The 15,317-nt window shown below is 37.5% G+C and overlaps 2 protein-coding genes across 3 annotated transcripts; both read right to left on the reverse strand.

Annotated features, from left to right (window-relative positions):
- Positions 1-5,859: 5,859 nt before the first annotated feature.
- On the reverse strand, positions 5,860-9,129 carry NIR1 (nitrite reductase 1). Its single transcript, XM_086591171.1, has 4 exons — positions 8,477-9,129; positions 7,709-8,063; positions 7,102-7,390; positions 5,860-6,756 (listed from the first exon to the last, which is right to left on the reverse strand). Exons 1-4 carry the CDS (start codon positions 8,853-8,855, stop codon positions 6,013-6,015), a joined length of 1,767 nt encoding a protein of 588 aa, XP_086447297.1. The 5' UTR covers positions 8,856-9,129; the 3' UTR covers positions 5,860-6,012.
- Positions 9,130-10,192: 1,063 nt separating this feature from the next.
- LOC147519599 (glycoprotein 3-alpha-L-fucosyltransferase FUT11-like) lies at positions 10,193-14,829 on the reverse strand. Of its 2 annotated transcripts, none has more exons than XM_086591173.1 (7): positions 14,233-14,829; positions 13,619-13,785; positions 13,096-13,337; positions 11,726-11,830; positions 11,362-11,518; positions 10,978-11,205; positions 10,193-10,636 (listed from the first exon to the last, which is right to left on the reverse strand). In XM_086591173.1, exons 1-7 carry the CDS (start codon positions 14,626-14,628, stop codon positions 10,381-10,383), a joined length of 1,551 nt encoding a protein of 516 aa, XP_086447299.1. In that variant the 5' UTR covers positions 14,629-14,829; the 3' UTR covers positions 10,193-10,380. The 2 variants fall into 2 exon arrangements, with proteins under 2 accessions (XP_086447299.1, XP_086447298.1); XM_086591172.1 differs by having other exon boundaries at positions 13,090-13,337.
- Positions 14,830-15,317: the final 488 nt, after the last annotated feature.

The following is a 15,317-nucleotide window of genomic DNA, read 5'->3' on the forward strand; positions in this document are numbered from 1 at the left end:
CTAACACAAAGATTCTTCAAAGTCCAGTATTACTTTCAATTTTTTTTATTTATTGTTTCCTTTTGGAATGAGTCTCTTATTTTTTTTGTTTTCTCTTTTTTTTAGCCCTATTGAAAATATCTCAAATTAATTTGGGAGATATTATTAGATTGAAGCGGTTATTGGGGTATGACAAAAACTTGGTTAGTTATGGGGTACGGGAGTATTTTTATGGGTGTGTCCAAGATTACCCTATTACTTTCATTTTTTTTTTATTTGTTGTTTCCTTTGGAACGGGTCTTTTTTTTTTTTTTTCTTTACTCCTATTGAAAATATCTCAAATTAATTTGGGAAATATTATTGGATTGAAGCGGTTATTGGAGTATGACAAAAACTTAGTTAGTTATGGGGTACAAGAGTATTTTTATGGGTGTGTCCAAGATCACCCTACATTTTTCACGTTATATATAAGGGTGATTTTGGACACACCCATAAAAACACTCTCCTTACCCCAATTTTAAAATAAATAAATAAAATTATTTAAGACATATTTAGGTTTCTAAATTATCATTTTTTTTTATCAGGCGTACCTAAACAAAACAAGTCATTTACTTATTTTTCTTTCTTTAAAAAAATAAAAAATATTATTTAATTCTTCTCCAATAATTTATCTCGCTCTCTAACAACATTTATCTCGCCAATAAACATAATTACAAATCAACAACTAATTATTTTGAATTCTAAAGTGCAAGATTATAAGATCATGTGTGTTGTTGTTGTTGCTGTTTTTTTTTTTTTTTTTTTTTTTGCCCTATTAAAAATACTCCAAATGAATTTGGGATACTCCAAATGAATTTGGGAGATATTATTGGATTGAAACAGTTATTATAGTATGACAAAAACTTTAGTTAGTTATGGAGTATGGGAGTGGTTTTATGGGTGTGTCCAAAATCACCCTTATATTTTTCTTTTTCTTTTTTCGATATAAATCACGTTATATTTTTTCAGGGATCAGACACAGAATATCGTTGTGTCCGCATTTTGTATGAAGCATTTTACAACGACAACAGGTGTAGGGTTGGCTTTTAATGTTATCACACATTCACACCTATCAACCAACTGAACCAAGCCCATGATTAATGGTTAGACCAAAATGAATATATATTGGAACATGTCGACTCCAACTTGAACACTCTATGGAGTTTGGTGGGCTAATACCATCCAACCCGACCCAAATTAAAATGCTTGGTGAAACACTTCTAGTTTCATATTTACTATTCCTTGTGCAAATCTATTACCAAACTAGCCATGACTCCATGATCGAGTAGACGGTGATCGAGTTCATGGTCTAAGACAGCAAAAACTATATGGAAGTGTATAATTGTGCTGGACTGCTGGGTACAGATTGAAGCTATTTCAAACTGCTTCACTTTCTCGTTTTGGCTTATTTAGGCCGACATCATTATAATGAGATAATATAAAGTTCGCCAGTTGTGGCTGCAAGCCTGAAGTATGAACTATAAAACACCATGGATACAAATATGCAAACCGAAATACGCATCGGTTGTTAAATCTTCAAACCCGTATTTTGAGATCGATAGGGAACCTAGTTTCATTAGATTCTAATTGTAATTAAAACAGTGGTATAAAAACATTGGGAGGATAATCTCATAATCATATAATGTTTGTGATATAATAGAGGTTCTTCTAATTATTTTTTTTAAAGTGGAGGATAATTGTATAATTTTAGTGACTTGGGGGGCCTCTAAATCTATCTAACAAAATAGGAAAGTGTGGGGCCCAAAATACTATATCCAATGGCAGGTAATCATTATCATTAAAATATAACTTGGCAGAATCAGGTATTTAGTGGGTCTGTACAATTTTGTTAAGTGCAATCAATACTTTGGGATCTATCCAAAAATGAGCCAAAAGTTAACAATTGCAGCTGGGCTTCTAAACTGTTGGGCCTCCAAATTTGATATGGTACTACACAATTGGCTGACCCAATTAATGTTATTGGGTTTATGGATAATGGGCAATTGGGCTGGCCTTGTGTCGAAGGCGCGACGAGTTGTCAGGGGTAGCGCTACAGGCATGTCGAGATCTCGCGAGCCGTAGGTACATGCATACCCTAGTTATTAATAGAGAGGGGCTGATTCTAATTTCAGTGTGGGAGGTGCTTCTAAATTAGATAAATAGGGAAATCAAAATTTGCTTATTCGATGGTGAAGGTGTTGTTCCGGAAAACCCGACTATCATAGTGTATAGAGAGAAAAAAATTTGATTATACTTTTTAACTATTGATTAACTGTAGTTAATTAAAATTTAATTAAATGTTTATTTTATTCTCTCTCCAAATTATTCTATTTTTTATATAATAAGGACATTCCCAATGCAGGTGTATATAGTGGGAATGTGACTTTATTCACCTCTTTATGGTTCAAAATCTTTGCCCAATGCAAAGGTGAATATGGTGGTGACTATTTTCCCTAGCCAAAACGAAAGTGAAACCTTCAACCGAGATAGTGGTTGAGTTGTGGACTTCGGACGGGATGTTGGATTCCGTCTCGTGTGTTTTTTTTTTTTTTTTTTTTTTTTTTTTTTTTTTTTGAAGTGGAAATTTTATTAATAATGATAACGAGTTTTATAAATAATTAGGACAAGCGTGCAATAAGCTGCGCCGCAAGTCCTTTCTGAATGGCAAAACCTATCCTCCTAAAACAAACTCGTTAGAACCAAATCATTACGTTGGAGTCCATAACTTTCGAATCTCTTAAGGAGCTCAACAGATGTTGTGCCAAGAAACTAAAGGTGTCAAAAACCGAAAGGAATGAAACAATCTTTGGTTAGCTCTACAAGCCTCCTCGTGTTTCTCAATTTTCCCACGCTTCTATTAGCCGCTTCTCCCACCTCAAAGACTCCATTCCCAAGCCCTACTAATGGAGATGCTCCGATTACATCAACACACGATGCCTCCCCCGGACCAACGGTAGATCAATACATCTGCGGCAGAAGTGTCGATCTCCCTCATTCGGATTAGTGAGAAAATTCACAGGGAGCCTCCTTCTTCTTCACGAACCTGGCCCCCTCCAAAATGCATCACATAAAATATCTCCGACATGATCATGTCGGTATTTGAAGCCCGAGAAATATCTACAATGTAGTTTCGCATGGTCCCCAAAAGTATCTAGTCCGCTCTTTTTGCACACGGGGCATAGACTACCATCGAGTACAAATGAATCATGAGGCATCATGGGAGAATAGAACGATACTCTACCGGGCGACATCCGGCCCAAGTCCCTCCATCGGAATAGCAAGTAGGAAATCCTTTGCATGTTCTCGACCGTAAGCATCCAACGACCGCCGACGAAAGAGATAACACAAACTCCCTCTCAAGACCAAAGAACAATCTTACTTATAGAATGCTTCCGCCAAAACTTTTTGTGGTTTTGAGGGGACGGTAAAGCACTCACAGACCATAGGCGAGGTCAAAATCGGGTAGACGGAGACTCAATGCATTGCTAGCAACATCAAGAATCTCGTCCAAAGGTATTGGGCCACAAGTCCTAAGAATGTGGTTCTCAAGGCTCGAAGTCGGACCATGAGGGAGGCCACAAAAGCAAATGTAGATACATCGGTGGCAACAATAAATACCTAAACCGCCTAGGCGTAATGGGAGTGTCGATAAACGCCATCAGTAAATCACCGGTGCGGAGAACCATCGAAAACCACAATACCACGGAGAACAACGCGGAGATGCCGATCAAAAAGTCCGAAATTAGGCCTGCCTCAAAAAAGGATGGTGGACAAGTACGAATCGCGGATAAGACCAACTTAGAGCCCAACACAAGCTTGTAAGAGCTTAACTCACACCGTGGATTTTCTAATCTGACCAAACAAAGTCCATCGAGTCATAGCCTTGTCAATACTGCGAATAAGACCCATGACAAAAAGATGCATCGCTAATCGCACCTCCAAGCAACCCGACCCCCCGAGGGATGGGACAAATCAAGGAAAGAGACCAGAGGAGTAGAGCGGCGTGGATCTAGTGATGGCCAAAATATCTCGTTTTAGCCACATTAAGAACCAACCCCATAAGAAGGTCCTTCTTCCCCGAATCATACCCAAAGTTGTCTCCACTGCTTCAGATCCCCACCGTGAGTCCCATCATCTAAGTACCACAGTAGCAATAACCGACAACCGGATCGGTAGAATAAGAGGATGCAACCGGTGCAAATATAAGGGGACCTAGAGAGAGGTGGTGGTATTTGGCTTTGGACCCAAAAGATGGACCATATGTAGCCATCCCCACGATAACCTCGCAGGTCGACAATACAAGTACTTTCGACCCGAGGGGCAATAGTGGGCATCGGATCTGAACCTCTTTCAACATGATGGTCCGATCAACCATGTTAAAAGCATTCTGAAAATCTACCAAAGATCAAAAGAGCTATTGTCATTTGTTAGCATACACCATACGGGTTGACAGTGCAAAAATCGCCTCGCTCCACCGTAAACACCTACCCCATAATCGAAATCCCGTAAGTACCCAACCACATCTCTGGAAACTCCTCTCATTGCAATCTTAGAGACCGACGACGCGGGATTTAAACCATGCCCACGCCTATAGGATCTAATACTATTATCCGGCTTAAGAAGTGTTTGGAGTAAGCGGAGCACTCGCTATGAATTCCGAGCTTAATCGTTTGACATCGCCCCTCGAGGAACCAAAGATTCACCATTGTGGGTCAATGCATCTAGCAAATCGACGATATATAGTTGTTGTTGTTGTTGTTGTTGTTGTTTTTTTTTTTTCGGACGAAGTTTTCATTCGTCTCGCGTTTTTCGTTTTTTAACTTCGAGACGGGATGTTTCATTTCGATCCCTCATACACGGCGCTTTTTCGATTTTTACATTCAGACGGAATCCAACATCCCGTCTGAGATTAATATTCACATTTGCATTGGGCAACCTCACCTTGTTTTTCACCAAAATGGTGGAAAAGAAGGAAAATATTGCCTACGTGGAGGTGAATAACATTGACATGCATTGGGAATGCTCTAATAATAATAATAATAAACCTTATATAATAAATTGAAAACGACACTAACATTTATGAAAAAACTCTTAAATAAATTTTATCATAATTTTTAAAGAAACGTAAATACAATTACAAATTGCTATTTTATTACAACCCAAAATATTGACAATATAGCTAATACAAAATAAAATTGAGAAATTCGCAATGTAATTGAATGAAAGAGAACCCATTGAAAAATGTGCAACACAAAATTAAAAATTTATTTGCAAATTTTTAAATTTTAATTTTAGTTAATAATTAATTTTATTTTAATTTTGTGGAAACACAAAAAAATGAAAGATTTGTGGGAAAAATATAGAATGATTTGGAGAGAGAATCAAATAAATATTTGTTTAGATTTTAATTAACTAGAGTTAATTACTAGTTAAAAGAGATGGTGGATATGCGTGGTGGATGGTGCTTAGGAGACTTTTCACTCCTAAGCGCCTAGTAGCGAATTTTTTCTCATGGTGGGATAATCCTAGTTAAGGGGCGGGGTGTGCTGCAACACACCTAATTTTTCTATCGAAAAAAAAATACTAGTTATAATAGTGTATAATTCACCCAAAAAGGATTACTAGTTAACGCCTTCTTTAATTTAGAAGGTAGTCAAGGTACATTAATTTAAGGAGCTCTAACTAGTAACAGGTAAATCCAAACTGCCATGGATGACGCTCTTTTTTATGTTTGGATTGTTGCTTAGATCTCTTTCATGTTGATACTGATACATATCTTGCATTCATGCGAACTGATAATTTCACGACAGTAACAACACCACTAACTTGCAGTCCTATACATGCAACAAATCAATACAGTTTTCTTATTTAAGTTAGCCGGAAAGAGCCACTTCCAAACATTATTATTTTTTGAATCATCGATCAGTGTATCCATCCTCAACTGTTGAATTTAAGAGTCAGAGAAGGGAGAGTACAGGTTAGAAAATTGGTAGTTTACTCTCCTCCCACTTCTTCCCTCTCCCTAGGAACAGCTCCAAAGTACTTAACCAAGATGTCCACCACAAGAGGAACCAAGTCCTTACAAGGTACACTCTTCTTATAAACATCTCCCAGATGAGAGTCGCACCCAATTCTCCCACCTAAGAAAACATCCACCCCTTCACATGGTTTTCCATTTTCATCCCTAGTCATGCACCCCATGAACCCAATATCGGCCACTTGCACCTGCCCACAGCTGTTTGGGCATCCAGTCCAGTGCATCCTTACTGCTTTAGTCAGCGCCACCTGCCTTTCCACCTCTTCAGTCACCTTCATTGCTCTTGCCTTTGTTTCTATGATGGCTTGACCACAAAATTGGTTGCCTGTGCAGGCCACCAGACCTTTCATTAGAAGAGGTGGAGAGGGCGAAAACCTACCCCTCAAAAGTGGCTCCTTTAGAAAGGCGTCAAGTTTTGAGTTCTCAACATTAGGGATAATAATATTTTGTTCCACGGTCAGACGAAGCTCGCCGGAACCATACTCATCGGCTATGCAGGCTAGTTCATCCATGTCATCAGCTTGGAGTCTACCGACAGGTATGTGAAGACCAACAAAGCTATAACCTGGCTGTTTTTGTGGATGGACACCAAAGTAGTCTCTCCTCTCCCATTCCTTTTGAACCAACTCTTCATTCGATGACCTCTCGAGCTCTTGGTCCGGCATCCTTTTGACCACTTCAGACCTGAATCCTTCTATCCCCTGCATAAATAGAACACAGATTATTTAACTTTTTCAACAACGATGACAGACTGGACTTTCTTCTTGAAAACAGGTTAATGATCAATGCACTGATTTAGAAGGGGAAAAATGTTGAGAACTTGCTTAGTAATTCAGTGTGAATTTCTTTTTTTTTTTTTTTCCCCGTAAACACTCCCGAATGTACATTACAAGTGTGAATCTCCAAATTGGTGTTGCATTCTATTTCAAGAACAACTGATATGCTGTCACTTAGAATATATCAGTTATCACTTATGACTAAGAAAAGCTCTGTTCCAGTCTAAGGTGTTTAATTAGCATTAAAAAATGGAGAAAATATACACTCACAAGTTCATCTATTAACCACATCATTCGTGTTTTCTGCCGGTTTCCTCTGGTGCCCAGATCTCTGTATGCCTCTAGTATTGCTTTGCAAACTGGTATAACATCTTCTTCTGGAACCCAAGCATCAAGAGGAACGGCCTCTGCGCACCGCTTAGGACTAAAGAAACCACCCACTAACAAATTAAATCCAAAACGACCATTCTTTGTCGCAGGCATGTAAGCTAGGTCATTGATGTGGGGATGTTCAAAAAGATCATGAGAGCCCACCACACAAACATTCCATTTCCTTGGCCTGTTCATAAAAAAAACATAAATCACAGTGTTGACATTTCAATTTGTCCGTGGTAACTACTTCAATTAAGTGTTAGCATTTAGGTATTGCAATGGAGCTGCAACAGACCAGAGTTTATCAAAAGTGTTGAGTGCCCATATAAGACCAATTATAGGTTCACTCAGTAGTTTTTGAATCTTATGAGCATCCATTGTAACAAGGGACCTTCCTTTTGTGTGTAACATTTTTATCACTAATGCTCAACAAAACTCCTTACTTTTGTAAAAAAAAGGCGTTTAGGTATTAATCTATGAGTAATGTGAACTATAAGAGACTCACAGATTAGTTAATGCCAGGTTCCCCCTCATATTTGCAGTGACAAACTGAGATAGCTGATCATTGTAGGGTCTGGTGTCCACAATCTCATGAGGATCAATACCTGCGAGTGGATTGCCAACAGGGTTACGCACATTGTCCATACCACTTTGTAGGCTTGTAAGGCCAACTTTGTTTAGGCCCTCTATTATCTCAGGTACGTGAGGCAGCTCAACACCACGAATTTGCCAGTTCTGCCTAGTTGTGACATCAGCACATCCCTCCTTTCCATACTTTCTTATCACGCTTGCCAGGTAACGAGTCTGTGAGCTCGTAGTGACTCCATTCGGAAGCTTCAGTCTCATCATAAACCTCCCATCTGTAATTAGAATGGCAAGACAAATTAAGGACACTTATCTGTAAAATAACCATAATCACCAGTCACTATTGAAAAGGACATACTGGTTCTAGGCCAAAAGCCAAATTTCAACTGCATTCCAAAATAATCATCAGTCGCAATGAAATAATGCCTCTACAATATTGCCCATGACTCCATGAGATAATATTCTTACATTGCACTTGTCATGTGGGCTAGTTGGCAATATGTTGCAAGTGTGCAACTATATATTTGAAGGGCATGGTCGTTATTAGGGGAGAAATGCAACGGAGACACACCATAAAAGGCTGCTGGGGATGTCTTGGAGTACTAAAAAGTGAAATATTGGAGTATTTTTTTCCCAAAGTGATTTAAGCTACTAGATATTATTATTACTAAAAGTTTAACTAACTTACAATGATGTTTTCTGCGATGAAAAAGACCAAGCCACTTAAGCCGAACATCAATATCATCTTTGGTCAGCTTCGACTTGTCAAGCTCTTCTAAAGAAAGCTTAGCCAATTCCTCAATCCCACCTTCCGTAACCAGCTTCATCGGCTCTTTCTCTAGCTTCAGTTTCTCTTGTGGATTTATTTTCTCTCTATACTTTTCTTTCAACACCCAATATCCGTTTTCTCTCTCTTCAACTCTGGGATCAAGTCTAGATAACTCCACCACTTTTGTTTCTGTTGTTGCTGCTGCTGCCACTTGTTTCGAACTAGCACTCGCTCTAATGCTCCTTCGATCATGAGAATGAATCGTTGAAGGCGCCAGAAAGTGTAAAGAAGAAGACATTTGTTTATGCAGATTAGAGGATGAGGAAGAAGAAAAAAAGTGCGTGGAAGGTTCTTCATTGGATCAGGGAGGTGCTTCTTGTTTTTGTAGACTTGTTTTTTTCATCACTTGTTGTCTCTTTGGTGATGCAAAAGGTCGTTTTAAAAGGGTTAGTGTCTATATGAATTTACTTGAATGCCCTTTTGTTTGAGTGCAAGAACCAATTTGGCTTCTTGAAACAGCCAAGGGTCACGGGGTATCCGTGGGTATGTCGGTATTGCGCGCTCACCGAAACTACTTCTAAGCTTCCAAAACTTTCGTTTTAACTCTGAGATTCGTATCTCGGCAACTTAGTTCCGTGAAACTTGTCCAATTATACCGAGATTACCAAATCCAACATTATGGGCAATCTAGATTCACAATTCAGTGTTACTTTTCACCGCGCAATCAACACCACCACCACACTTTCTAAGTTGCTATCAAGTTGGCTAGAGGATCAAACAACATATTCTTAGTCCATATTTCAAGGCGCGGCATTCGCACCCCATTTTATGGGATTAACACTTTTTTGGCAAAAAGTAAAACAATAATAGTTATTTTCAAGGTACAATAGTTCTACAGCATAAATTGCTACGAAATCCTATATCCCACGACAGGCAATTATCACAAAATCGCACAATTCACGACATCGGATTACCGCGAGATCCCATATCCCATGACAGAAAGTTGACGCAAAACATTTTTTTTTTTTTTTTTTTTTTTTTTGTTTTTTTTTTTTTCACTTCAAATTTTACGTATTTAACACACACTATATATAAATACCTAATTTTCTTCTTTAAAGCTTCTTTATACACTCCAAGAACAATACCAAAACCATAGAAAAAAAATATACAATCGAAACATAATTTTGCTATCTCGTAACAAATATTTTCATATGCTATAAGAAAAACTTATGATCAAATTAATAAAGAATAGTTTTAATAATTAACACAAGCATTTTAGTGAACACAACTATGTCACGTAAACTAACTTTTTTTACAATGGTTATTAAAAAAAAATTAAAATAAAAAATGACCTGCGAACAGTAGTTATTAAAAAAAAAATTAAAGAAAAAAATGACCTACAGCAACAACCTTCCGTGAGATATGGAATCTCACAGCAACCCGATGTCGTGGATTGTGCAATCTCACGACAATTTCTTGCCACAAGTGTTTTTTTATGTGATTAATGAAAGAGTGTCAGTATTTTTGAATTGGTCAAAGGTGCCAATTCTATAAAGTGGGGTGTTAATACCGCAACCCTATTTCTAACAATAAATGGTTTGACTGTAGTTAAGTTAGCCAAACAAATCAAGGCCAAAATAAAAAGCGATCCACTTAAATAAATCCTAAAAAATGTGATTTCTCTGTGTATTGCTCTTTCAATCGTCCTAAAGCTATACTATCCGGGATCACCCTACAAATGCATAATTTCACATAGGTCAAGTAGACAACATACAAAAGGCGGCATAGGCATCAACCGTCAAGTGGTAGCAAAGAACTCGCAGCTACACGAATATGACTTCAAGTTTCGCACACAGATTTCCCTTTATGTGACTCCTAAGTTCATCATTACTTTGAAATCTGAAGGTGAACAAAGCTTGCCTCTGGGTCATGCCAACAGGATGTATTCTGTAAACTTTCAGTTCATTCCCTCCTCTGATGCTTTCTGGTCTTTCTTGTTTCCAGATGGGTACATGATTCATAGACTCAAACTTTGCCAGCACAGCAGACTCTAAAGCCTTCAGGGTAAGATTGTCGGACCTGCACAAGAGTTGCAAAGATGAGAACTTCTGTTGTGCAAGAAGTCTTTTCACTTTTTTCTGTGTACGTGCATGTGTGAGACCAAACAGACCTACTGCTAAAACTGGGCTCAAATTTCCATGCTAAAAGTAGAGAGCTGAATTTGGGTTTTTGCTATTATCTTTGAAATTTTAGCACTGAGAACTAATCGTTCGAACGGAATAATGATGCTAAAAATTACTCTCACAACTAGTTACAAACTACGACCGCTAATCTTGAAGCAAGAACTTGATTGCCAGAAGAAAACTAAGATAAAATATTTGTATTTGGCTATATTCATGTGTAAGTTGATCGCTGATTACCTCAAGAAAATGGAGTGCATCTCAAACCTTCCTCTTTCCCTAACATATAGATGGTACACAGTGTTTACACCTCTTGTGCACTTGCAAGGGCGTCTTTTTAATCCAGGGCTTCTTTCTTCAGTCTCCCGGATCTTTGTAGCTAGGTGAATGCAAAGACGGCAGGATGAGTGAACAGCCGCCATATCCACAAGGGCCTTAAAAGAATCAGATGGTCCATCATACTTCCATCTATGTGATAGGACCCATTGTTAGGCAGAATACTTGAGGAAACACACAAAAAGAAAAAGGAATGAACATAATTCATCCAAGGTTTCGAGAAATGCAACTGACCAAGATGAGCAGTATACGGTTGGTTGCTTCACTAGGAAAGAAAGAGATATATACCTTACAGATTGATTAAAAGCAGTAGGATTTTCAGCAAGCTCTTTCATAGTCTTGGCTACTGAAGAAATGTCACTTCGCTCCTTGATATGTAAAACTGAAGTAGGAGAAGGGGCAAAATCCATAATATTTGGAGCACCAACAACCACCGGGACAGTTCCTGTGGAGTTTTATTACATGGGCAAGCATGACAATATATTAGAACAGAAATTGGTAAGCAGCAGTTTACTCCTAGTCTAAAAAATATCCAAACATGTGCAAACAGCATGTGATCAACTGAATGTACTTGGTCATTACCAAAGTGGAAAAAAAATATTGTGAGAGGTGGAAGAAGAAAAAGGAAAGAAGCATCAATAAAATGGCATACCAGCAACAAGGGACTGGAAGAATTTCTCTGTGACATAATCTTCCTCATTGGAATTTTCAAAAGACAAACTAAATTTGTAGCGCTTCAAAGTTTCTACTTTGTCAACTGCACACATAGCAAAACAGCAGATAGTCGGATGTCTAAATAGCCGTTCAGATGCCCTTTCATCACTTCTATCATCAAGTTAAGTTATAGCAGAAATGAAATTTAGTTTCTACTTTTATAATTGGGTGAACTAGTGTTACCCCCCTACTAGATGAGCCAATTAGGATTTCCCCCCCACTAGATGGGAAATTAGGGTCTCCCCCCTAAATATACACAAAAAAATTCGGTCAACCCACTTTGACTTTTTTTTTTTGTGTGTATTTAGGGGGGAGACCCTAATTTCCCATCTAGTGGGGGGGAAATCCTAATTGGCTCATCTAGTGGGGGGGTAATACTAGTTAACCCTTTATAATTTAAACTCTTCATCAATCAATGATTATTTTGTATAAAAGTAAAATGTGGGGTGAGTTGGTGAGTTAGTAAAATAAATGACTCATAACAGGTCAAAAACATTATGCACACAAATAAATATATCTGTACTAAAAAGTCTGCTACGTCGGTATGTCGCAAGAAGATTACATTACACTTTCCATAGATAATCATGTCCATGACTAAAACATCAACAGTTAATTCCCTACTTCTAATGCCATAGTGACCATTTCGCCATAAGGACATCTCATCATCAGAAATACTAACCATATCTCAAGTTGAATTCGATGGTAAATTTTCCTGTGTTTTTTTGAAGTTTGATCTGTTACTGAGTTGCTCAACATAATAGATTTAAGAGAGTCAAAAGATACTTGATGTATCTATGAAAATCATTAACAGGCCCACAGAACAAACAAACAATCAATTTACTCACATTCTTCGAGGAAAAAGCCTTGTCAAACAGTATATTATAGAAAGTATTTGGCCACATACTTCAGATAAAAAACAAGTGTACTAAGCAGGCATACAACTTTGTGAAGCTATCAAGACACCTAATATGTCAAACTTAGGAGCTGATGTACAGAAAATTATAAGTAAACAAAAGAGATGAAGAGACTACTCTTTGCAATCTTTAAAATATTAAAGAATTAGAATATTAACTATAGTACTTTCAATCTTCCATGCATGTGCAGGTGCCGACTAGCAAAGTCAGTAAAACCTTTGGGTGATGATACCAGAGGTCTGGGAATCGAACTCCGCCAGTATCAAGGGGTTACTAATCTCATTTAAAATAGGCTTGCCAATCAAAAAAAAAAATCTTCCATCATGTATTGTTTTCAAAAAAATTAAAAATAATAAAGGACCATGATGACTTTAGTTACAGTTCTCACGTCTACCTCTTCCATCACGATTCCGATGACAACCACCATAGGAATCTATCTTCACATTCAACTTTTCTAACGTCTCAAGGGCCTGTAGGCGGAAATTGCGTGCTGCACAGTTTGAAATGAACGCAGCTGCAAGAGCACTTTCAGTCTTTGGTTGCAAAGGTGCCATGATATCATACTCAGCCCATGAGAAATAACCAACAGGAACATCCGATGAGAGACTTGTTGTCATTATAACAGTATACCCTCTCCTAAGACAGGAAATGAAGTCATAAATGTCAGTTTTTCACTTGAGTTGCAAAAAAAATCTAATTAGGTGTATATATTTCCCTAGAAGTTGCTAGACTTATATGATCATAAAAAAAATTTATATCAAACGCCGAGTTACCTAGCGTAAAGGATGAAGGTTGCACACTTGTGCAAGGAGTTAATTAGTTTTATTTCATTTTTGTTACCTATAAATGGGTCACTGAGATTTTCTAAAAAGATTGACCTATACTATAATAATAATGAAAAATAAGTGCTTACCCACCGTCTTGCTTGATTGATGTTGTTCTCTTGATAATAATGAGCAGATTCCATTGATCGAAGAACTCCTTCTGTTGGTGGATCATTAGGCACACCAAATGCAGCATCAGGCTTCTTACCTGATCGTGCTTCATATCCGAACTTACATCCCACACCACAAGAGTTCCACTCCTGGACAGAGTCATTAGAATGGTAGATGGAAGTCAGAGATATGACAAAGAAGGCATTATGATTTACTCTGAACAACTCCAGTAAATTTTAAATATATAGTCTAATCCTTTTACCCTTTTTTTAATAGCCAAAAAAGAAAAAAGATGAATGCAGCAAACTAATAACAAACACAAGCAGGTGCCGACTAGTAAAGTCGGTAAAACCTTTGGGTGATGATACCAGAGGTCTGGGGCTCGAACCCGCCAGCATCAAAGAGTTAAAACAGGCTTACCAAACAAAAAAAAAAAAAAAACACAAACCTACACTCCCCACTTCTGAACAACATGCCAATCTCAATTTAATTATGTTCTACAAGTAAATTATAAATCACCATTTACTCTATTAACTAAAACGATAGTTGTTCTAAAGACATACAAACGAAATTTAAAGAGATTGAGAAAAACAAACCTGCTCTAAACCAGAAACCAAGATAGGGTATTTCTGAAAATCTCTAGAATAAGACACAGCATCTTCTCTCTCCAACCAAACCTCGCAATCTTCCCCGTCGCCAGCGGTACTTCTCTCCTTAACGTCACTATTACTTTTCTCATCAAAAGCCTCGTCACCACCCATCGAAGCATAATAAAACGATTTAGTCCAAGTATTAACCATAGAAGCATTTTTAGCCATATCTAAACGACCAAGAAAAGCAATCTCTGCAATAACAACCAGAGCAACAACAAGAGGCACAAAATTTGACCATTTCTTTTTATTATTGTTTGTTGGAAATGCCCCACCTGTTATTAGACCTTCTTGATTTGTAGCAACTCTTGTTCCTCCTCTACTCCCTGTTAATATACCCATCAATAATATTATTTTTCAGTCTCTATATAAGGGGAATAATAATTTGCAGAAAATTTTCATTTGAACAAGAGATGGGTTCGGAGAAATTGACGTTTGTTTGTTTGGTTGTTCCAAGTTTTAATGAAGAGAGATTGGATTTAGTTTTTTTTTCGCTCGTCAGGTCTTCTGGTGCTTTTGGTCTGTGCACGGTCGTTTTAGCGTGGTTGACCTGCTAAGTGCTAAACAATAGTATTTGATCAGATAGAGTGGAATCTATTGTGAGATTGCTGACGACCAGATTCAATGACAATCTAAATCTAGATGGTATATTCATGATTTCACGTGACAGCAATTTTCTTAAGTGACACCCGTTTCACATCTAAGTCTCGGCTTTATTTTTTGAGCATTTACAGAGTCTCTAATATTTATAAAATTCTTTGACTAATTACAAAAAAATATGAGACTAATGTGGAAAAATCACCAATTTTTTCTAAACTCTATTAGTAATTACGAAAAAAAATATGATATAAAAAAGAAACAATCCCATTTAGAGTTTCACAGATTCTCTAATTTTTTCTAAACACTATAGTTAATTACAAACCCTTACGCTACAAAAAATATTTTCCACACTAATCTTAGGTGAAGTTTAACAAAACAAAGTTTCTTTCTAGAAAAAGACAATGATATAGTGAAGGAAAAAATGAATTGAG

Source organism: Coptis chinensis, chromosome 2 (assembly GCF_015680905.1).
Source record: "Coptis chinensis isolate HL-2020 chromosome 2, ASM1568090v1, whole genome shotgun sequence".
NCBI lineage: Eukaryota > Viridiplantae > Streptophyta > Magnoliopsida > Ranunculales > Ranunculaceae > Coptis > Coptis chinensis.